Genomic DNA, 19,626 nt, shown 5'->3' with positions numbered 1-19,626 from the left:
ACTGTCTATCTCCTAATTTATGTATACATGCATTGTATCTAATCATAATTATCTATGTAGTAATGAATCTATCAATTCCATGTGTGTGTGTGTGTGTGTGTGTGTGTGTGTGTGTATTAGTGTCCTCTTGGAAAAGTGGCTTCTGACTCTCTAGCATTTTCTACTTAATATTAAATTATTATTATTAGTTTATTATATTAAAGAATAAATTCTTTCACATATTTTGAAAGAGAAATACTGGAACCATTTTCCTCTCTCTAAATTTAGTATTTTGCTTTTCTTTTGTTTGTTTGTTTGGTTTTTCAAGACAGGGTTTCTCTGTGTAGCCCTGGCTGTCCTGGAACTCACTCTGTAGACCAGGCTGGCTTTGAACTCAGAGATCCTCCTGCTTCTGCCTCCTGAGTGCTGGTATTAAGGGCGTGTGCCACTGCCACCACTAGCACCCTGCCCATTCTGCTTATTATTTTTTTTTTTTAGTAACTGTATTTATGGCGAGTGATTTGGGTTTTTATGACAGTGATAAAAATATTCCCTTCTAAATGAATGCGCTTAAGCATCTATGTGAATGAAAACATTAACAGGACAAGTGGTAGGTAAAGGCTAAAGTAATGAGGTCAGTGCCGAACAGATAGTCTTGAAGCTCTGCTTGGATGGCTAGGACAGTAGCATCAGTCACATCTGCTGCAGTCAGTGAGTTAGACACCCTGAGCCCAGCACCCCAGCAACCTGAAGAGGTGAGAGATGGTGAGGGGTTTACTCTATTTGGTGAAAGCCAGACAGGAAGGTGATAGGGAGGGTTGTAGGGACATAGATGGTAATACCAGTACCCTGGTGTTCATAAGATTTTTGTCACACTATTGCTGTGAAGAGACACCATGACCACGACAACTCATAAAGGAAAACATTTCATTGGGTCTGGCTTACAGTTCAGAGGTTTGGTCTGTTATCATCATGGTGGGAAGCAGGCAGACATGATGCTGGAGAGGTAGCTGAAGGCTCTCCATCTGGATCAGCAGGCAGCAGGAAGAAGACAGTGACACTGGACCTGGCTTGAGCATCTGAAAACCTTTATACCCACCCACAATGACAGACTTCTTCAACAAAGCTGCACCTACTCCAGCAAGGCTACACCTCTTAGTAGTGCTACTTCCTATGAGCCCGAGGGGGTCTTTTTCATTCAAACCACCACAGATTAACACTCTTCCATTTGTTCTAAACATAAAAGACATTTTAACAATATTTATTCTTTTATTATTACTATTTCCACCCTCCCCTTGCCTCCCTCCAGCCCCTCCTACATACCTTGTACCTCTTTGCTTTCAAAATCACTTTTTATTCCTACATGAGAATGGGTATGTAATTTTTTGAGATTATAATACATAATTATGTATTATGCAATTTACCTTAACTTACCCAAGTACTTCCTCCCTTGCATCCTTTCAAGTTCATGGCCTTTTTCTTCTCTAATCTGGTGTGTGTGTGTGTGTGTGTGTGTGTGTGTGTGTGTGTGTTCATAACCGACTTAGTCCATATAATGTTACTTGTATGTATGTTTTCATGGCTGATCATTTGGTACTGTGCAACCAATGGCTGTGTTTTCCCCAGGGAATACCATTTCTCTGGCTCACACCATTTCTTAGTTGCCTGTAGTTCTTTGCCTAGGGTTGAAACCTCCTGAGACTCTCCCCGTCCATGTTAGCATGCCTATTGGTGTCTTCCTTTTTCAGGTCATGTTTAGGTAGCCATGTTGGTGAGACTTCCTGATAGACTTCTGGCATTTCTAAGAGAAACCACTTCACAGCAAGCTCCCCATTGCTTCCTCTGGCTCTTATGACCTTTCTATCTACCCCCTTTCTCACATTGACTCTTGGTCTCAGGGATGAGCGTTATTGGAGGCTGTGAGGATATTTAGAATGGTGAGATTATGTTGGTTGAGTAAAGTAGTGGTTGTTAGGTTTCAAACCCGGACAAGTGGCTGAGGTGCCTGCCCTCCAGATTATCCCAGCATCCCCCAGTCCCTACTTGTTACAAAACTCTCCAGCTCAGGGTGCTGGGCTGCCTTTCCCTATATAATTCAACCATTTTGGCGACCCGGTCTCTTTGTACCTGGCTCCTCTGCTCTCTCTTCTCCCCTGCCCTCCCCTCTTCCGACAAGGCAAAGCTCAGTCTGGCCTTGTCCACTTTGTGCACTCCTTGATGTCCTAGGCCCTGGCTGTGCTCTCCCACTTATCTAGACTAAACCTCCTCTTCCACCAAACCTAGGAGCAGTCATGCTCCTTTTTTTTTCTATTTCTCTTTCTCATTCATCTCATGCTGAAATCTGGAACCAGTCACATTCCTTCCCTTTTTATTTTTATTTTTATTTTGTAAAATTCATCTGGTGCTTGAAGACCCAGGAGTGGCACGAATGAACTCCCATTTGGCTGCTCTGAACAAAGCTGCTGATCTGGCTCTCCTAAGGTATGTATGGATTATTTGTTTGTGCAGTTGTTATTTCTGAGACTCCTCCAAGACCTGTGATTTCAATAGCCCAGGTTGGTTATCTGATTTCTAGTATATGATATCCAGGCATAATGGCCCCTTTTTAATTATTCTTATATGCAAACATACATAATACATATATCCCACTCAGTCCATATGTTGCTTGTATGTATATGGTTTCAAATTTGGTATTGGGTAACCAATAAACAGTCTAACATGGGGGGGTTCACAAAGCCTCAGCCCTAGACAAAGAACTACAGGCAACTAAACAATAGTGAGAGCCGGAGAAATGGTCTCCCCCAGGGAAGAGTCTAAAAGACATGTAAAAGTCACATCTGCATTCTGAATCCATCAAGGCAGGGCTGGTTCTTCAGGGGGTCAGAGTTTATTAGTTTGGGATGGGAGAAAGTGGTACCCATCAGTGTCCTTCCTCCTGGGTAGAACTTACAGCATCCTGGGACAACAGCCTTCAACCCTCAACCAGTCATCTACTCTTTTCTTCTTTTTAGCTAGTATTCAAAATAATGCTGGTATGACTGTGGTTTTGTGTGTGTGTGTGTGTGTGTGTGCTACTGCACACACAAGCACATATAGTTTTTACAGGGTCTCACCATGTAGCCTAAATTGGCTTGGAAATTGGCTTGGAACTTTATTAGTCTCCTGAGTACTGGATTGTAGTCATGCCCAGCTAAATAATGTGTCTTATTGTGACATTTGTTTATTTGTATATAGGTATGTATGTATGTGAATACACACACACACACACATATGTACATATGTGTGTGTATGTATATGATTTTACTTGCTCTTCTTCACTCTTGTACTCCCCTCACCATATCTCTCCACTTTCTTAATGGTCCCCTTCCTTCCCGTTCTGCTGCCATGTTACATATATATACATGTATCTATTTAAATCCCAATTCCACATATGAGAGAAACCCTACAGCATTTGTCACCTCTCCTGTCATTTCCCCTCACTTGTCATTCCCCCTTCTACTTCCTCATAGCCCCCTTTTCCTTCTCACGCTGTTCACATGTGCATGTATATTCTGCAAGAAGAGAAAATACGATGGTCCAGACCCTATGCCTCTAGAGCCAGACACACAATATGTCTCCTGAGTCAGACACACATACAAATCTTGGGGGGTAGCCTTTTGTGATGTATTGTCACTCCAAGCAGTTGTTTTGCTAAACTAGGTAGGAAAAATCGCACAGCACACAGCCTCCTCGTGGATCGTGACTCTGGGGCTCCTGCCCTGTTTAGTTCAGAGGTTGTTCCTGGAGGATTGACAGTTTGGCAGGTGACATCCCATTGACCTGGAGAAGGAAGAGGAAATGAGCCTTCAGCAGCTAGTCATTTGTTGGTTTCTAGCTTTCAGGAGAGTTCTGACTGAGATCCTAGGAGTGGAGAGAGAATAAAGTGATTTACCCCCTTCTTGATGAGGACAAACATTAAATAAGTGTGAAGTGAATTTATAGGACAAATTTCATCGGAGTTCAGAGAAGAGCTGTGTAATTTCCCAAGCATCTGTTTTTTTGTTTTTTGTGCTTTTGTTTTGTTTTGTTTTTTCTTGTTCAGCACAAGTGCCTATTTACTGTGAAGTTGAACAGAGTTAAAGACTCAGGATAGACTGAGTAGAAGATCTCTCACAGTAGAAAGCGCTCACAGGGCATTTAGTATCTTATGTAATCCTCACAACTCCCTCAAAACTATATTCTTGTTTCACCACCAAGGACAGGTTTAGAGGAGTCTAGAACTGAGCTTTTATGAACTACAGTGCACTGTGTACTAGAATATGAAGCTCGGAAGGAACCTGAGAAACTTATGTCAAACCAAATCTATTTCTTCATGACATAGATAAGAAAGTTGAAGCCTAATGGGTTCTATTTGATTTCTCAGAGTTTGTGCACCGTAAGGTGGCTGTGTCGAGAATATAAGGAACACACTGAAGCTCTCTATGGTTGGTTTCTAATTGACTTTTAGCTTTGATAATACCTACCAAGTACAGTTTTTCCACTTTACATACAAGGAAACAAAGGTCTTGAAATGTGAAAGCAATTTCCCTAAGGTCACAGTACTAGCTAGAAGAATACTTGCCTCGCACTCAGGAAGCCCTGGGTTCCATCTCCAGTACTACATAAAACCAGGTATGGCGGAGTATGCAGCAATCAGCTCCCAGGAGGGTGAGGCAGGAGAATCCTGACTTCAAAGACATTCCTGACTAGTGAGTAAGTTGCAAGCCAGTCTGGGCTATATGACCCAATGCCACCAGTCACAACAACAAACCTGCAGTACTTTCTACAACGTTCATTTGACCAGGAAAATGGGTCCCTGAGAAAGGACGGGATTAAGAACAAGTGTCCCAGAGTTCTGAACAGAGGTAGTGAAACCGAGGTAGCATGTTAAAATAAGCTTGGTGTGAAGGAGATCGAATGGGGATGAATCTGGAGACAGCGGCTGTTACTGAGGGGCAATTAAGGCAGTACCTAGAACTGCTGATGGTAATTATAAAGGAGAGTGCAGTCAAGAAGCATCCTTAAGGAAATGCCCAAAAATTTGCTTGGTTCCGTAAAGGCCGCCAAAAGGAGGTTGGTTAGACAGGCAGTACCCAGTCTTTGACTCTGACTATCCTAAAGGACGATGACAATCGGGCTGGGAGGGAAGATATGGCAGCAGAGAGTCACCTAAAAGGGGACTATGGAAGGGAATCAGTCATGCTGATTTTGAGGGACTGGACGGTTGAGGTCAAGTCAACTTCCCTTAAGGAAGTTGAAGAGAAATGACATTGGTATCTCAGAGAAGATTTGGGGTGGAGATAAACCAAGCAGTAAGGATGGAAATGTCTCTCCCTATCTGCCTGCCTCCTCAAAGTCACCTGTTTTACCCCAAAATGGGGTAAAATTCTGAATCTTAAAGGAGACATAAGTTTATATATACATCCAGGACTGCTTGCAGTCCCACAAGTCAGTGTGGCATAGTACTGAGAAGCTCAGACGTGATGCTCTTCTTCCCTCTCCAGCAACAGCCTGGAAGGAAGGTGTCGATTTGGAATTAACGCCTGAAGTCGGGTCAGCTCTTAGATACAAGCCAGCCCATTCCTGAATTTTGGTCTTTTTACCACAAGTATCCCCACCTACCTCCGTTTTCCTCTTTTGCCTCAGCTCCTGCTTCCCTAACTGACATCTTTCTATTTTTAATTAATTTTATTTATTTATTTATTTATTTAGTCGTCGTCCCCCACCCCCCACCCCCCACACCCCACCCCCACCCCTGAGACAGGGTTTCTCTGTATAACCCTGTAGCCCTGGCTGTCCTGGAACTCACTTTGTAGACCAGGCTGGCCTCGAACTCAGAAATCTGCCTGCCTCTGCCTCCCGAGTGCTGGGATTAAAGGCGTGCGCCACCACTGCCCGGTTGATTAATTAATTTTTTACGCTCCATATTTTATTCTTTCCCCCACCCCGTCCACTATCCCATACCTCTTCCCCAGCCCCCTGTCTCCTTATGGATATTCCCTCCCCCGCACTACCCCCCCCCCCGACATCTTTCTCTCTTACCTAAAATTCCCAGATACATTCTTTGGTAATTTCTTCACTGTCTGCCAATAGTGTGCCACTCCGGTCGGCTCGGAGGTAGAAGCCATTGGGTGCCAGCACCGTGAGCAAGCTGCTCCCCTGTAGTTCTATGCAGAAGTTGAGGGCAAATTTTCCCCAAGGGCGGAAGGTGCCAAAGGATGTTATTGACCAGAAGGATCCACCCTGTGCTGGGGAGGGAAGAGCTCAGGTTGGTTGGCCATTTGGAAAGGAATTTTCTTAGCAATAAAACCTCCAACAGGGCTACCCAGAGGCATATTAGCCTCCCTCTGGGGATCTTGTCCTGTCTGCATTAGCACATCCATCTATAGAGATGCCGGAGGACCCTGTGGGGACCTCACCGCTTATTCTGCTAACCCGCGCTAGAGCCTTGAAGTTTGAAACCAAGTCAAAACCCTGTTTTCCTTTTTATGCTGAGCACTGACTTGAATACTGGTTCCTAAAGTCTGGCCTGGGGCTGGATAATGATCTCTGGATCAGAAAGAAGGACCGCTCACCCTGAAAGTGATAGATGCCCTGGCGACAGGGCAATAGCTGAATACAGTCAGGTTGATCCATGTTGCACTTCAGCAGGTCGTGGTCGGAGGAGGAGCCCACATACCCATATCGACCGCGTAAGACGAGAAAGGGGCGATTGGCAAATCGAATCCCCAGCTCCTCGTTAGGGCCTGAAAAACACAGGAAGTTGGATAGGCTGGCTCTCCGTGATTTCCCAGATGGAAGAAAAGGAGCCCTAAGGATACTCAAGGATGTTGTTGATATTTTTTTGTGTGTGTGCTTGTATGGGCATGGAAGCCAGAGGAGGGTGCCAGGTGTCCTCCTCTGTCACTCTTGGCCATATCCCCTTGAGATAGGGCTTCTTACTGAACCTGTAACTCGATGTTTTTCATGAAGGTTGACAGCCAGCAAGCGGCAACCCGTGTCTGTCTGTTTCGGTCCCCTCCAGTGCTGTGGTTATAGGTGCCCATACAACACCCAGCTTCTTATGTGGGTGTTGGGGAATCAGAACTCGGGTCTTCACACTGGTGTAGCAGGTGCTTTGCTCCCTGAGCCGTCAAATCACTCTAGCCCCAGAATGTTGTCTGTATTTTAACCTTTAATGAACACCTACTATGTGCCAGGTCTTACTAGGTACTTGTGAAAATGTTTGCAAGGGCTGGGCATGGCCTGGAGCACGAGAAATTTAAATATTCTGCCCTCTTTGGGATGTGTTAATCTGTTTAATCCCCACCCCAACCCTGTAAAACATCGGAACAGAATTCTCTGTCACAGACTTTAAAATGGAAGCGCAAAGAGGGTATTGTTCCAACAACAAGCACGTGGCAAGTGAACACACATCCTAAGCTCCTGATCTCAACTCAGTGCTTCCAACCCCTTTAAAAAAACGGTCCTCAGTGTGAAAACACTTGCTACAGAAGACTAACAACACGAGTTCGATCCCTGGAACCCAAAGGGAAAGGGGAAAACCAAGAAAATGGATCCCTGAGGGTTGTTCTCTGACATCCCTACTCATTCTCTCTCCCCTCGCCCTCCCCACCATACAGATGCAACAGCAATAAACACTAATTTAAAAGACATATGTGATGTGGGTTAGACTGGGAGGAGAGTGACTGGGCTCACCTGGGATGGTGACATTTGCCATTAGCAGGCCATCAGAGGCTATGCCCAGGAACCGCCCATTGGGGGACTGCAGGGTGATTTTCCCACAATTCCAGTGCACTCGGAAGAAGGTGTCAGACTCCATGGGGTGTCCGTCAGCGATGATTGCCCGATGCCTCCTCTGGAGAGAATGTGGGGACCAGAGACCAGGAGTAAGGATGACAACCACAGCTTTTTCCCCATCACTTTCAGTCCTGGACCCAATTCCAACATACTCCCCTCCCCCTTCGTATACCCTCCCCCTCCCCTCCTCCTCCCCCTCCCCAGCTCCTGTAATTCTCTAGAGTATGCTTTATGCATTCAAAACCTCTTTGCAAGGAAAAAAAATTCCACAGAAATAATGTTGGGATCTCAGGTCTCCCACCTCCTTCGGTCTGCAGTGTAATCCAGTGAGAAACAAAACAAAGGGACCAGGATATTTTAAGAAGAGAAACTTTGATCCAGACTTCAAAATAACTTTGAAATATTTAAAGTGAAAATTGTATTATAAACCTCCTAGAAGACCTGAGAGAAACGCTTTGCAACTGAGGGGTCGGCCGAACAGTGCTTTATTGGGGTAGAGAAGGATTAACATTTGAAAAATTGGGCTTTGTGAATGAAACCAAAGCAATGCCATTAAAAATGCAAAGGGGTCTAGGTGCCTTTAATCCCGGCAGAGGCAAGCAGATCTCTGTAGTTTGAGACCAGCCTGGTCTAAATCATGATCAGTTGTAGGATAAGCCAAAGCTATATAGTGAGACCCCTTCTCAAAAAAATCAAAACAATAAATAAATAAATAAATAAATAAATAAATAAATAAATAAATGCATAGGCAAGACATAGACTGGAGAAAGAATGCACAGCACATAGATTTGGCAAAGGACTTGAATTTAGAACACACAAAGATCTCATACATTTCGGTTGTAAGACTACCAGCCCTATAGCAAATGGGGGCAAAAGTTTGAAGACACCTAGCAAAGAAGATGTACAGTTACCAAATACATTTTGAAGAGATGCTTAAATAACCACTTATAAATAATATAAACACTAACAGAAACATAATCAAGTGTTACGCAGCCACTGGAGTGAATGAAACCCAGGCAATACTAAGTGTTGGTGAAGTTAGGCAACAGCTAGAACCCTGCACCCTGCAGGAAAATAGAAAATGGCACAGTTGTTTCTGAAAACTATTTGCTATTTTCTGCCCTCATTTCCTTTACATATATGATCTTATGTAGCTTAGGTTGGCCTAAGCAACACACACGCACACACACATGCACATGCGCTCGCACATGTAAAACCAAGGCTAGACTTGGACTCATGGTCTACCTGGCCGGATCTACCTGCTTCTACTGCCCAAGCTCTGGGATTCCAGGCATGCAGCCTCAGACCCAGCTGACAACAGTTTGACAGTGTCTAGAGACATTAAACACCTATCTATCATATAACCCAGTAGCTCCACTCTTAGGTGCTTATCTAAGATATATGAGAATAAAAGCCTGCACGAGACTTCTACGTGAACACTCATAGCAACTTTATTCATAAGACCAAACTGTAAACAGCCCAAGTGCTTAACAGCAACTGAACAGATAAAACAAATCATGTTTATGCTTATGAGTAGTGTGAGAGGCTACTGCATAGCTGATGCGCTACTGATGCACGCAACAATGTGGGTGGGACTGAGTTTAATCTGTTCTCTAAAAGAAGTTGTATAGGGCTGGAGAGATGGCTCAGCACTGAGAGAGAGCACTGACTGCTCTTCCAGAGGTCCTGAGTTCAATTCCCAGCAACCACAAGGTAACTCACAACCATCTGTAATGGGATCTGATGCCGCCTTCTCATGTGTCTGAGGACAGTGACAGTGTACTCACACACATAAAATAAAATCTTAAAAAAAATGTTGTATAGAACATATGCCATATGAGTTCATCTAGATGAAATTCCAGAGTAGACAAATCTAATCTATAACAGCAGAATAAACACAGAACTGTGGTGTGGGAAGGCTCAGGATAGAGGAAAATTTCCGCTGATGACTGACCAGGCCATCTTCTGATACATATGCAGCTAGAGACACAAGCTCTGGGGGGGGGGGGGGATACTGGTTAGTTCATATTGGTGTTCCACCTATAGGGTTGCAGATCCCCCCAGCTCCCTGGGTACTTCCTCCATCTCCTTCATTGGGGACCTGTGATCCATCCAATAGCTGACTGTGAGCATCCACTGTGTTTGCTAGGCCCAGGCATAGTCTCACAAGAGACAGCTATATGAGGGTCCTTTCAGCAAAATCTTGCTAGTGTATGCAATGGTGTCAGCGTTTGGAGGCTGATTATGGGATGGATCCCTGGGTATGGCAGTCTCTAGATGGTCCATCCTTTCGTCTCAGCTCCAAACTCTGTCTCTGTAGCTCCTTCCATGGGCGCCTTGCTCCCAATTCCAAGAAGGGGCAAAGTATCCACACCTTGGTCTTCGTTCTTCCCAAGCTTCATGTGTTTCGCAAATTTTATCTTATATCTTGGGTATTCTAAGATGTGAATTTGTATGGAGGCAGAACCACTCTACCTTGTGGTATGGTTGCATGGTTATATACATTTGATGAGGCATATTGAATTTTACACTTAAAGTACGTCAATTTATTCAGATAACATATCATTCATACATTTATACACAATATATAATGTACACTATATGTCATGTAATTTACATTGTTTTACTAATGTGCTATCAAAATTGATTTTTTTAAAGAAAAGGGCTTATTGGGTAAAAACAAATATCGATTGAGCTGGGCCTCTTTAGCTCATCTAATCTTATCTCGCCACACATGCCGGGGAAGGAGAAAGTATGTCTAGGCAGGGAGAGCTCAGAGTTTACAGTTTCTTGCATTGAAGACCAAAGTCTCACCTGAGCTAGGTAGTAGCCATTGGCTGAACGAAGTTGCAAGGTAGGAGTCTCACTGTCACATTCGTACTGGAACAAGGACATCTGGGTCAAACGCTCAGAAGCAGCACACACCTCAGCATCTGAGGAGAAGGTATGCAAGCAGCTTTTTAGCTCCGCCCCAGACCCTTCTTAGCTCCGCCCCAGCCCCTTCTTAGCTCCGCCCCAGCCCCTTGGCTGTGCTAATTGCTGGCTTTCCCTGTACTTCTCCCTCCTCCACCTTATGCTAGCTCAGAATAATCTAGACAAGCTCAGGTGGCTTTCCCTTAAAGCTGTACTGTCATCTGTGTTAGTCTGCCCAGGATCTTCCTTATGACTAAAGTTCAAAATTTCTTGTGGTTAAGTTAATGTTTTGCTGACTTGACACAAGATAAGAGTCATCCGGAGATAGGGAATCTTAACCGAGGGGTCGCTTCTATCAGATGACTTGTAGGAAAGTCTCTTGGGACCATTTTCTTGATTGATCATTGATGTGGAAGGGCCCAGGGTCCAGCCCACTGGGGACAGTACCATCCCTGGGCCAATGTCCCTGGGTGATAAAAGAAAGTAAAATGGGAAAGCCATGGGGAACAAGCCGATAGTCACTGTTTCTCTATGGTTCTGTTTCAGTTCCTGGTCCTTGCTTCTCTCAGTGTTATACTGTAACCAAAACAGCAGCAGCAACAGCAGCAGCAGCAGCAGCAGCAGCAGCAGCAGCAGCAGCAGCAGCAGCAGCAACAGCAGCAGCAGCAGCAGCAGCAGCAACAACGACACCCACCCCCGCAAACCCTTTCCTCCCCGAGTTGTTTTGGGCATGGTGTCTATCACAGCAACAACAACAACAACAAAAAAACTAGGGCACATCCTGAACACAGTTTCCTCTTTCTAGCACCTAGCCCTCTCCTCACCCCCACCCTATGATGGTCCTGGACCCAGTACTTGCCATAGATGACTGAGAGGAACCTCCGAGACTTGGACTTCAGGCTGACCCAGGTCGGGAAGTGCTGTAGGACAAACCACTCCTCGCCCTTCATGGGAGCAGAGCCCATGCCCAGTAGAAGATGTGAACCCTGCGGATACAATGTGCCGCCTTCTCCATCACATAGGGCCACGAGTCCTCGAGGCCGTACTTGCATGTGAAAAGCTGTCTGTGATGAGCGTTGAGGGACCAGACGGTCTACTCGAGACAAGAAATGGTGTGTAGAAGTCTCCAGATGGTAACATCCATCTTGGAAATGTAACAGGAAACCACATTCCTCTAGGCAGGGGATTGCTGCGTCTACCCAGATTCGGCCCACAGTGTGGTCTGCTCGGGCATAGCTGTGGTAGATGGGGCTGTAGAGGATCACGTGGACATGCAAGGCTGGCCTGGGAGTCCACATATGGTAAGCTGAAAGAACCCTGGAGTTGCAGAATACATCCTCCCCATCGGACTCAAGATAGCGACCAGAGATGATGCACTGGAGGGTCCATTTGCCGTTTCGGTGGAAGCGGAGCAGGAAGCATCCGTGGTGACTAGTTCTTGGCCTGCCATAGCACACAGTACCATCTGCTTCGCACAGCAGGTAGAGGCCCTGCAAGCTCTTTAGTCGTATCACAGCCTGTGATTCATGTTCATTGCTCACCAGGAGCTCCCAGGTCTGGAGGTGTCAGGAAGAGGAGGGAAATAAGTGGTACCAAGTCAACAACCGAAACCACGCCCCTTGGGACCAGCAGCACCTCCAACAAGACCAGTCAGCCTCCCTTCCATATCTCCATCTCCTTGGCATCTCCTTGCTATGAATGTCTTCTTGCTCAATCAACACAATTGAAAAGATTTCTGGGCTGGGGGTGGTGGTGCATGCCTTTAGTTCCAGCACTCAGGAGACAGAGGCAGCTGGTTCTTGGTGAGTTCAAGGCCAGCCTGGTTTGCATAGCCAGGTCTAAACCAGCCAGGGATACACAGTGAGCCTGTCTCAAAACAGAACAGAACGAAACAAACAAACAAACAAAAATACAACAACAAAAGATTTATGGGTTGCTCATCTTTAGAGCGATAGGACTTCTTTTTTTGTTGTTGTTTTGTTTTGTTTTTGGTTTTTTGAGACAGGGTTTCTCTGTATAACCCTGGCTGTCCTGGAACTCACTTTGTAGATCACAGACCTCGAATTCAGAAATCCACTTGCCTCTGCCTCCAGAGTGCTGGGATTAAAGGTGTGCGCCACCACCACCCAGCTGCAATAGGACGTCTTAAGATGCAATGGGAGCCAAAGAGATAGCTCAGTGTAAAAGCACCTGGCTCAAAAACCTGACAGGCCAATATTTATGGAAGCCACGCTTTAAAAGCTAGATGCAGTCTGGTGAGATTGTGCTATGGGTAAAGTTGCCAAGCCTGACGACCTGGGTCCTACTTGGTGGAAAGAAAGAACTGACTTCTACAAGTTGACCTCTGACCTCCACAGGTGTGCCCTGTACACCCATGTGCATGCACACACTCGTACACATACAAACAAACAAACGAGTGAATGAAAATGTAATAATTTTAAAAAGCCTCATACAGTGGCAAGCATCTGTAATCTCAGCATTCCAGTGGCAAGATGGGAGGCAGAGACAGGGGAATCTCTGGGGCCTGGAGGCCAGAGTGTAGGCTAACCAAGAGAGACTGACTCAGCCAGGTGGGAAAGAACTGACTCTGGAAAGTTGTCCTCTGACCTCACAGGTATGTACTTACACACACACACACACACACACACACACACACAGAGAGAGAGAGAGAGAGAGAGAGAGAGAGAACCAGTGAGAAATTCTAGACTAGGATCTCAGAGAAGCTAAACCTTCCTTTTCCTTATGCTCCCAACCCTCCAGCACCTACAAGAAACCCAGCTTTGCTTCGTGTCTCCTTTCTTCCACCCTTCCTACAGCCCCTGGATAGCACACAGGGCCCAGTGCCTCCACCCGCAGGGTCCACTTCTCCAACAGGAGAGAAGAGCCAGAAAGGGATGCTGACTCTTGGTATAGATGCTGAGGTACAATTTGTGGGGACACTGTGATAAATTTGTTTAACAGGGGACTTGGCTTTTAGTTTTCTCTCTAACAGAGACCAAGTCAGCAAATACTTGGGTCTTGTACTATGGTCCAACTTCCTCTGGATGCCTGGTTCTGCCTTCCAGCCTCGACTCCCTCTCAGCTTTGTGATGACACAACCACCCTTTGTTGGGAATGGAGTGTAGGAGACACTGAAGCGCTCAGGCCAACACTGACTTCATCTTAGGGAAACAGTTTTGGAAGGTGGCACAATGAGGATCCATGAGCAAAAGCCTAGAGTAGAAGTACCTTGGCCTGGCAACAGCAGAGACTATGCCAGTGATTAGGAGAGAAGTGCAGCACACACACACACGCACACGCACACGCACACGCACACGCACACACACCCCACACCATTCAGAAAATTGGTTCTAGTCCAGGTTCGCCTTGTTACCTGTCTCCTGCCCAAACTCTTTGCAGAAGCTGTGACTGAACTCTTATATGCTTCAAAGGTGAGGTAGGTTCCTGCCCAGCTGATGAGCCCAACCCTTAGGTCCTCCGCCTTTGGATGTCTGTGTATCCAGTCCACCTCAGCCATGCGGCTGGTGCCACAAGTGATGACTCTGTCCGGCCCAGGCTTCCCCCCAGTGGTAAGGTCCCACAGGCCATATGGCCGGGAATATGGCCCGTAGTACCCACCAGAAGCTGTTCCCAGAGAAAACTTTCCAGGCAGAGGTCTGGCCTAGGGGGCAACACCTCTGTGACCCAGAAGCATTGTGACTATAAAGGTTACCTTTGTCCCAGCACAGTGGGGAAAGGGCGCTGGCAATAGGAGCATCAATCATGGGCCAAAGGAAGTGGGTCCCAAGCTTTGGGCATTTGTCTTCCTAACTCCAAGCAATTGAGGTAGGATTAAACTGGAAATCAGTGCTGCAACCTGAGACTTTAGGTCTGTCCCTCTCTTTCTTATTAACAAGATAGGAATCAACCTATTTACTTCCTAACAAGGGCATTCTGCTTGGCTCTCTCTGGCTCAGCTCCTTTTAAAGGTTCAAGTCAGTCAAGGTTAAATGATACATATATCGGTCTTTAGGGGCCTTAGGAAGACAAGGTCAAAATGTTTAGGAAATTATTTTGTTGAGAAGGCAAGGAAACTGGATACATAACCATTAAGGATGAAGCCCCTTTTAAACCCTTAAAGGCTCAGAAAGAATGGTTTAGGTGGAGGAAACCCCAGAACTGGGCTTTACCAAGCCCAGCTATGTTACAGGTGAACTGGCTGGGCAGAAAGCCAGATCTGCCACAAAGGATGCCAGCCCTCCCCTCCCCCAGGCTCTGCCAGATCACTTCCTGCAAAGCTCAAGGAGAAAAACCTCAGCCTAGAACCTAGACCAACCTGAGAAGACAAAAAGAGGTACTTGAAATGGGGACGACAGGCCTGGCTTAAGCTTTGCTGGGATCTACAGGGAGACATGTAATCAACCTTGCCTGGAGAATGGCCCAGAGCCCTGGTCCTTTAGGTGCCCTTCCTGCTTCAGCAGTGATGGAATCCTCCCATGTAGACAGAGTCCCAGTGGTTCCCAGCAAAGGTTCCACCAGTGCTCAGTAAATATGGCTCACAGATGCTGGCATAGATGGAATCATCGGGGTAATTTTAAACACGCATGTTGTTGGGCTGCCAGGATCGATCATTTTTCTCGTGTGTCTTGGGGAACCTATCTTTTGAATGTCCATGTGCACAAAGCTATGATGAACTGCTAAGTAGCTAGGTAAGAGATAGGAAACACTCTGGTTTGAGGAATGAGAAAGGTACTTATAGCCTTAACCATCCTCAGAACTGAGGAAGAAATGGCATTTCCTCCCCCTAGAAGCCCTCCAGGGGAAGCTGAGGAAGAAAAGGGTTCAAGTGCACTGCCCTCCTGGATTCAGCTGCTTTCTGCCTCTCCCACACCGTCTTTCTGTGCCCACAGTAACTCAGCTTCCCAACTTCCAGGCAACAGACAACACCGGGTACAAACCACAGCAAATTTATTACTCAATATCCAGTTCCACGTCATAGCACCACCCGGAGCCCTCACTTTCCTCCCCCCAAAACCTGGCCCCAAGGGTACCCCCAAAACAAAAAAAAAGAAAGAAAAAAAAGAAAAAAAAATCAAAAAACCAAAACCAAAACCAAATTAAATCCAGATCCCTGCTCCTCCCCTGGAAGAGGGGGCCTTGGCCAGGAAGCCCATCCACAGGTCCCAGCAGGCAGGAGAGCAGAGCCCTCTGTGCCCAGAGAGCAAGGCTCCAGGCTCCAACGACAAGAGAGAGCATGCAGGCAGGCGCAGGAGCAGAGGCCTGTCTGTGGGGAGGAAGAGTGGGGAGGAAGGGCACTGCCTGAGGAGTCCGGGAGTCTGGTCATCCCGGGATGCACGCGGGAGCTTCCGGGCAGCAGGGGCCTGCCCCTGGCTGGCTAGCGCTTTGACAGCTCGTGGGACAGCCAGTCCAGCCCATCATACAGGCCTGTGCCTTGGGTGGCACAGGTGGCCTGGACGTACCACTGTAGGGACAGAGAGAAGGAGATCAGTCTCAGGGAAGAGAACTCTTCCTTGTGCTAAGCAAAGATGACAAAAATTCCAACAGAAAACAAAAGAACAAGTAACACAAGATGCTATTTCTCTTTAGCATAGACAACCCCTCTCTTTCTTCTCTGTCCAGCGGGCCCAGGAGAGCACGGGGCCCAGTGCCGAGGGGACGTGAGCCTTACCGTGCGGCTACGCAGGTGCTGAAGGCCCAGCTTGTCAGTCAGCTCGCTCACGGGCATGGCATTGGGCATGTCCTGCTTGTTGGCAAACACCAGCAGCACCGCATCCCGGAGCTCATCCTCCTGCAGCTGAGGGGAGAAGGGAGAGTGGGACCTGTGGTTTCAAGGCCCCCCGGCTGACTGCACTGCTGGGGAGCTCCCATTTCAAACCTCCAGAGTCTTTGTAGGAAAAAGACAGTGAACTGTGTAGTTCATTGCTGAACGTCAACACGGCTCTAAGTAAGCTCCAGCCCCCTAAACTTTACCTCTACAAAAAAACTGAACTATCCTAATTTAAGAACTTGTGCTAAGCAAAGATGACAAAAATTCCAACAGAAAACAAAAGAACAAGTAACACGAGATGCTATTTCTCTTTAGCATAGACAACCCCTCTCTTTCTCCCAACTCCGTAGACTTGGATGGAAAGGATTTAAATTAAAAAGTCCTGTCTAAAGTAGATAAGATAGGACTTATCTAGTGCCATGACAGAAAACCTCCTGCCCTTAGTGTTCTGGACTTCCTACCACCCCCCGGAGGACTCTGTCCAAAAGCCCAGGGCTCGGTTCCCAGAGCTCGGTATTTACCATCTTCTGGAGTTCATCAGCAGACTCCTGGACCCGCTCCCGGTCGTTGCTGTCTACCACAAAGATGAGGCCCTGGGTGGGAAGGAAGAAAGGAAGCAGAAGGGGTCACTCCTACCTAGGTCCCACCCTCACCTGGCCTGGTCTCACTTCTCCCATCTTGAGTTGTATTAGCCTTTCTTATCTGGTAAACTTCTAGTCTGCAGAGACCACTGAGGGAGGGAGGGAGGGAGCGAGGGAAAAGCTGTGTTGTTGAGAACTACAGAAGACAGCATGGCCCTAGAACTCTGCTTCCCAGAATAAGGTGAGGGTGAATTCTTAAGCTTAGCAAAGATGAGAGCGGTGACAGCCCAGTCGTGGTCTAACTCAAGCCCTCTCCCAGGGGTTGTCTCCCCCACCTCCCAACCCAACTGCACCTGAGTGTTCTGGAAGTAGTGCCGCCACAGAGGCCGAATCTTATCCTGGCCTCCAACATCCCACACTGTGAAACAGATGTTCTTATATTCCACTGTTTCCACATTGAAGCCTGCAGGAAAAACCATTTTTTTTTTTTTTTGAGTGAAGAGGGTAAAAAACAGGTCCTCAAAGGAACTCACTAAAACCACTCCGATCTCTGCAAAGGACACAAATCCAGAAGGCAATGACCACCAAGGCCAAGGGGAATAGAATCCAGAGGACCGGAGGTCAACAGATATGCTAGGCTCATGGTCCACGCCTCAGGCACCATCAGGCGCTTAGAGATACGGTGACCCATTTCTCAAGTAGCTGTATCTGGTGTCAGGGTCAGGGACAGATAAGGGCCTAGGCAGAAGTGGGAGCAGACCCCGACAAGGCTCAAAGCGACATTCCTGCTTCCCGCTCCTTGTCCTGGACTCACCTATAGTGGGGATGGTGGTGACAATCTCCCCCAACTTCAGTTTGTACAGGATGGTAGTCTTGCCAGCCGCATCCAAGCCAACTGCAACGGAGAAGGGGGGGGGGGGGGGCAAAGAATGGAGACGGGAGCGAGGGAGCCCCCTAGAGCCCAGGGACAGGGAGAGGCCTGGCCAGCTGATGGTGATGGGGGCGGAGAGCAGGAGGGCCTCCAGGTGCGCGCTCTTCTCCACCTTCCGGGCCTTGAGGGCAGTCTGGGTGGCGAGTGCCAACTCCTGCCCCTCAAGTGCCCGAGGGGCGAGAGGGGCTAGGGAGGTAGGGGACCTGGGAGGAAGGCCGCGTTCCTTTGAAAAGTCGTTTCCAAGGGCGGAATCCTCCCTTCTTAGCAGCCGGGCTGGGGCGGAGGAAGCGTCACCCCACCCAGGCCCCAGCTCCGGGTTTCAGGCCCAGGGCCGACACTGCAGATCCTGGTTTGCACGGGAGCGCGGCCCCCAGAGGCTTTGGCGGTGGGGTGTCTCGGGGTCAGGGTACCAGGTGAGCGGGGCTAGAGGGACGCGGGGGCGGGAGGGCTGCGGCGGGGCCGGCGCCCCAAGCGGGCCGCGCGCTCGATCTGCCTCACCCATAAGGATCCGCATCTGCTTCTTCCCGAAGATCCGCGAAAAGAGCGCGGACACCGTGAGGCCCATGGCGGGGCCCGGGGCGGGGGCGCGGGCAGGGGACGCGGGGCGAGGGCTGGAACCGGCCGGCCGCGGGGGGATGGGGCGCAACAGCAGAAGGAGGAGGCGCCGCCGCCGCCGCCGCCGCCACCTCCGCGCGTCCGGGTCCGCCCGACGTCACGTGGCCCCGCCCCTCCGGGTCCGCCCCGGCCCCGCCCCCCAGGCGCGTTTGCGGAAGAACTGAAGTCTAGGGAGGCCTGGCAGCCTGCCTGGGGACCAGGGCTTGGAAGGGGACTTGTTCTGGGTCTCCGGTGACCGCAGGACTTTGCTTTACTCTTAAGTGGTAAACTTGCATTCCTGAGAAGACTTTGATAGAGTCGAAAAGTACATTTAAAAGATTCTCAAAGTAGCTCATTGTCTTTTGTTTTGAAACACTATGTCCACTATGTAGCCTTGGGTGGTCTGGAACTTGCTATGTAGACCAGCCTAGTCTCGAACTCACGGAGATGTGACGGCTGCCTTGGCATCTTGAGTAGATTTTTATTACAGAAATATTTTCTTAAAACCCGTTGTCACTCTTATTTCATCTCTTTCCCTCCCCGCACCCCTCTCACAGGCTTGGTATCTTCATAATGTCACAGGAATCTTATTTTGTTTCTAGCTCCTCCCCACCCTTTTTTTTTTTTTTTTTTCGAGACAGGGTTTCTCTGTATAGCCCTGGTTGTCCTGGAATTCACTTTGTAGACCCGGCTCGCCTCGAACTCAGAAATCCACCTGCCTCTGCCTCCCAAGTGCTGGGATTAAAGGCGTGCGCCACCACGCCTGGCTCCCTCCCCACTTTTATTTCGTGTTCATGTGTGGAGGTGTAGCTCTCAGAGGACAACCTGTGGGAATATGTTCTCTCTTTCCACCGTGTGGGCCCTGGTGATAGAACTCAGGTCAGATCATTGGGCCTGGGTGGAAAGTGCCTTTACTGCTGAGTCGTCTTACAGTCCCCACAAGAGTCTTGATGGAAAAGAAAAAGGAGACTTGATGGTGTGCTCTTGAGATGAAAATCTTTTCATGTCTTGTCACCTAAGGTAAAATCTAAATGCCTTTAAGT

At 47.8% G+C, this 19,626-nt stretch overlaps 2 protein-coding genes across 3 annotated transcripts; both read right to left on the bottom strand.

Annotated features, from left to right (window-relative positions):
* Positions 1-3,620: 3,620 nt before the first annotated feature.
* Positions 3,621-14,373, bottom strand: Fscn3 (fascin actin-bundling protein 3). Of its 2 annotated transcripts, none has more exons than NM_019569.2 (7): positions 14,084-14,342; positions 11,570-12,266; positions 10,612-10,730; positions 7,696-7,855; positions 6,573-6,743; positions 6,040-6,245; positions 3,621-3,798 (listed from the first exon to the last, which is right to left on the bottom strand). In NM_019569.2, the coding sequence occupies exons 1-6, from the start codon at positions 14,225-14,227 to the stop codon at positions 6,040-6,042; spliced, it is 1,497 nt and encodes a 498-aa protein (NP_062515.2). In that variant the 5' UTR covers positions 14,228-14,342; the 3' UTR covers positions 3,621-3,798. The 2 variants fall into 2 exon arrangements, with proteins under 2 accessions (NP_062515.2, XP_006505204.1); XM_006505141.3 differs by having other exon boundaries at positions 3,629-3,798; positions 6,040-6,240; positions 14,084-14,373.
* A 1,267-nt stretch (positions 14,374-15,640) lies between these two features.
* Arf5 (ADP-ribosylation factor 5) lies at positions 15,641-18,639 on the bottom strand. The gene is made up of 6 exons (NM_007480.2): positions 18,488-18,639; positions 17,873-17,953; positions 17,412-17,521; positions 16,999-17,070; positions 16,379-16,504; positions 15,641-16,171 (listed from the first exon to the last, which is right to left on the bottom strand). The coding sequence occupies exons 1-6, from the start codon at positions 18,552-18,554 to the stop codon at positions 16,085-16,087; spliced, it is 543 nt and encodes a 180-aa protein (NP_031506.1). The 5' UTR covers positions 18,555-18,639; the 3' UTR covers positions 15,641-16,084.
* Positions 18,640-19,626: the final 987 nt, after the last annotated feature.

Source organism: Mus musculus, chromosome 6 (assembly GCF_000001635.26).
Source record: "Mus musculus strain C57BL/6J chromosome 6, GRCm38.p6 C57BL/6J".
In the NCBI taxonomy this organism is placed as follows: domain Eukaryota; kingdom Metazoa; phylum Chordata; class Mammalia; order Rodentia; family Muridae; genus Mus; species Mus musculus.
This window is presented reverse-complemented; position numbering and strand designations above follow the sequence as displayed.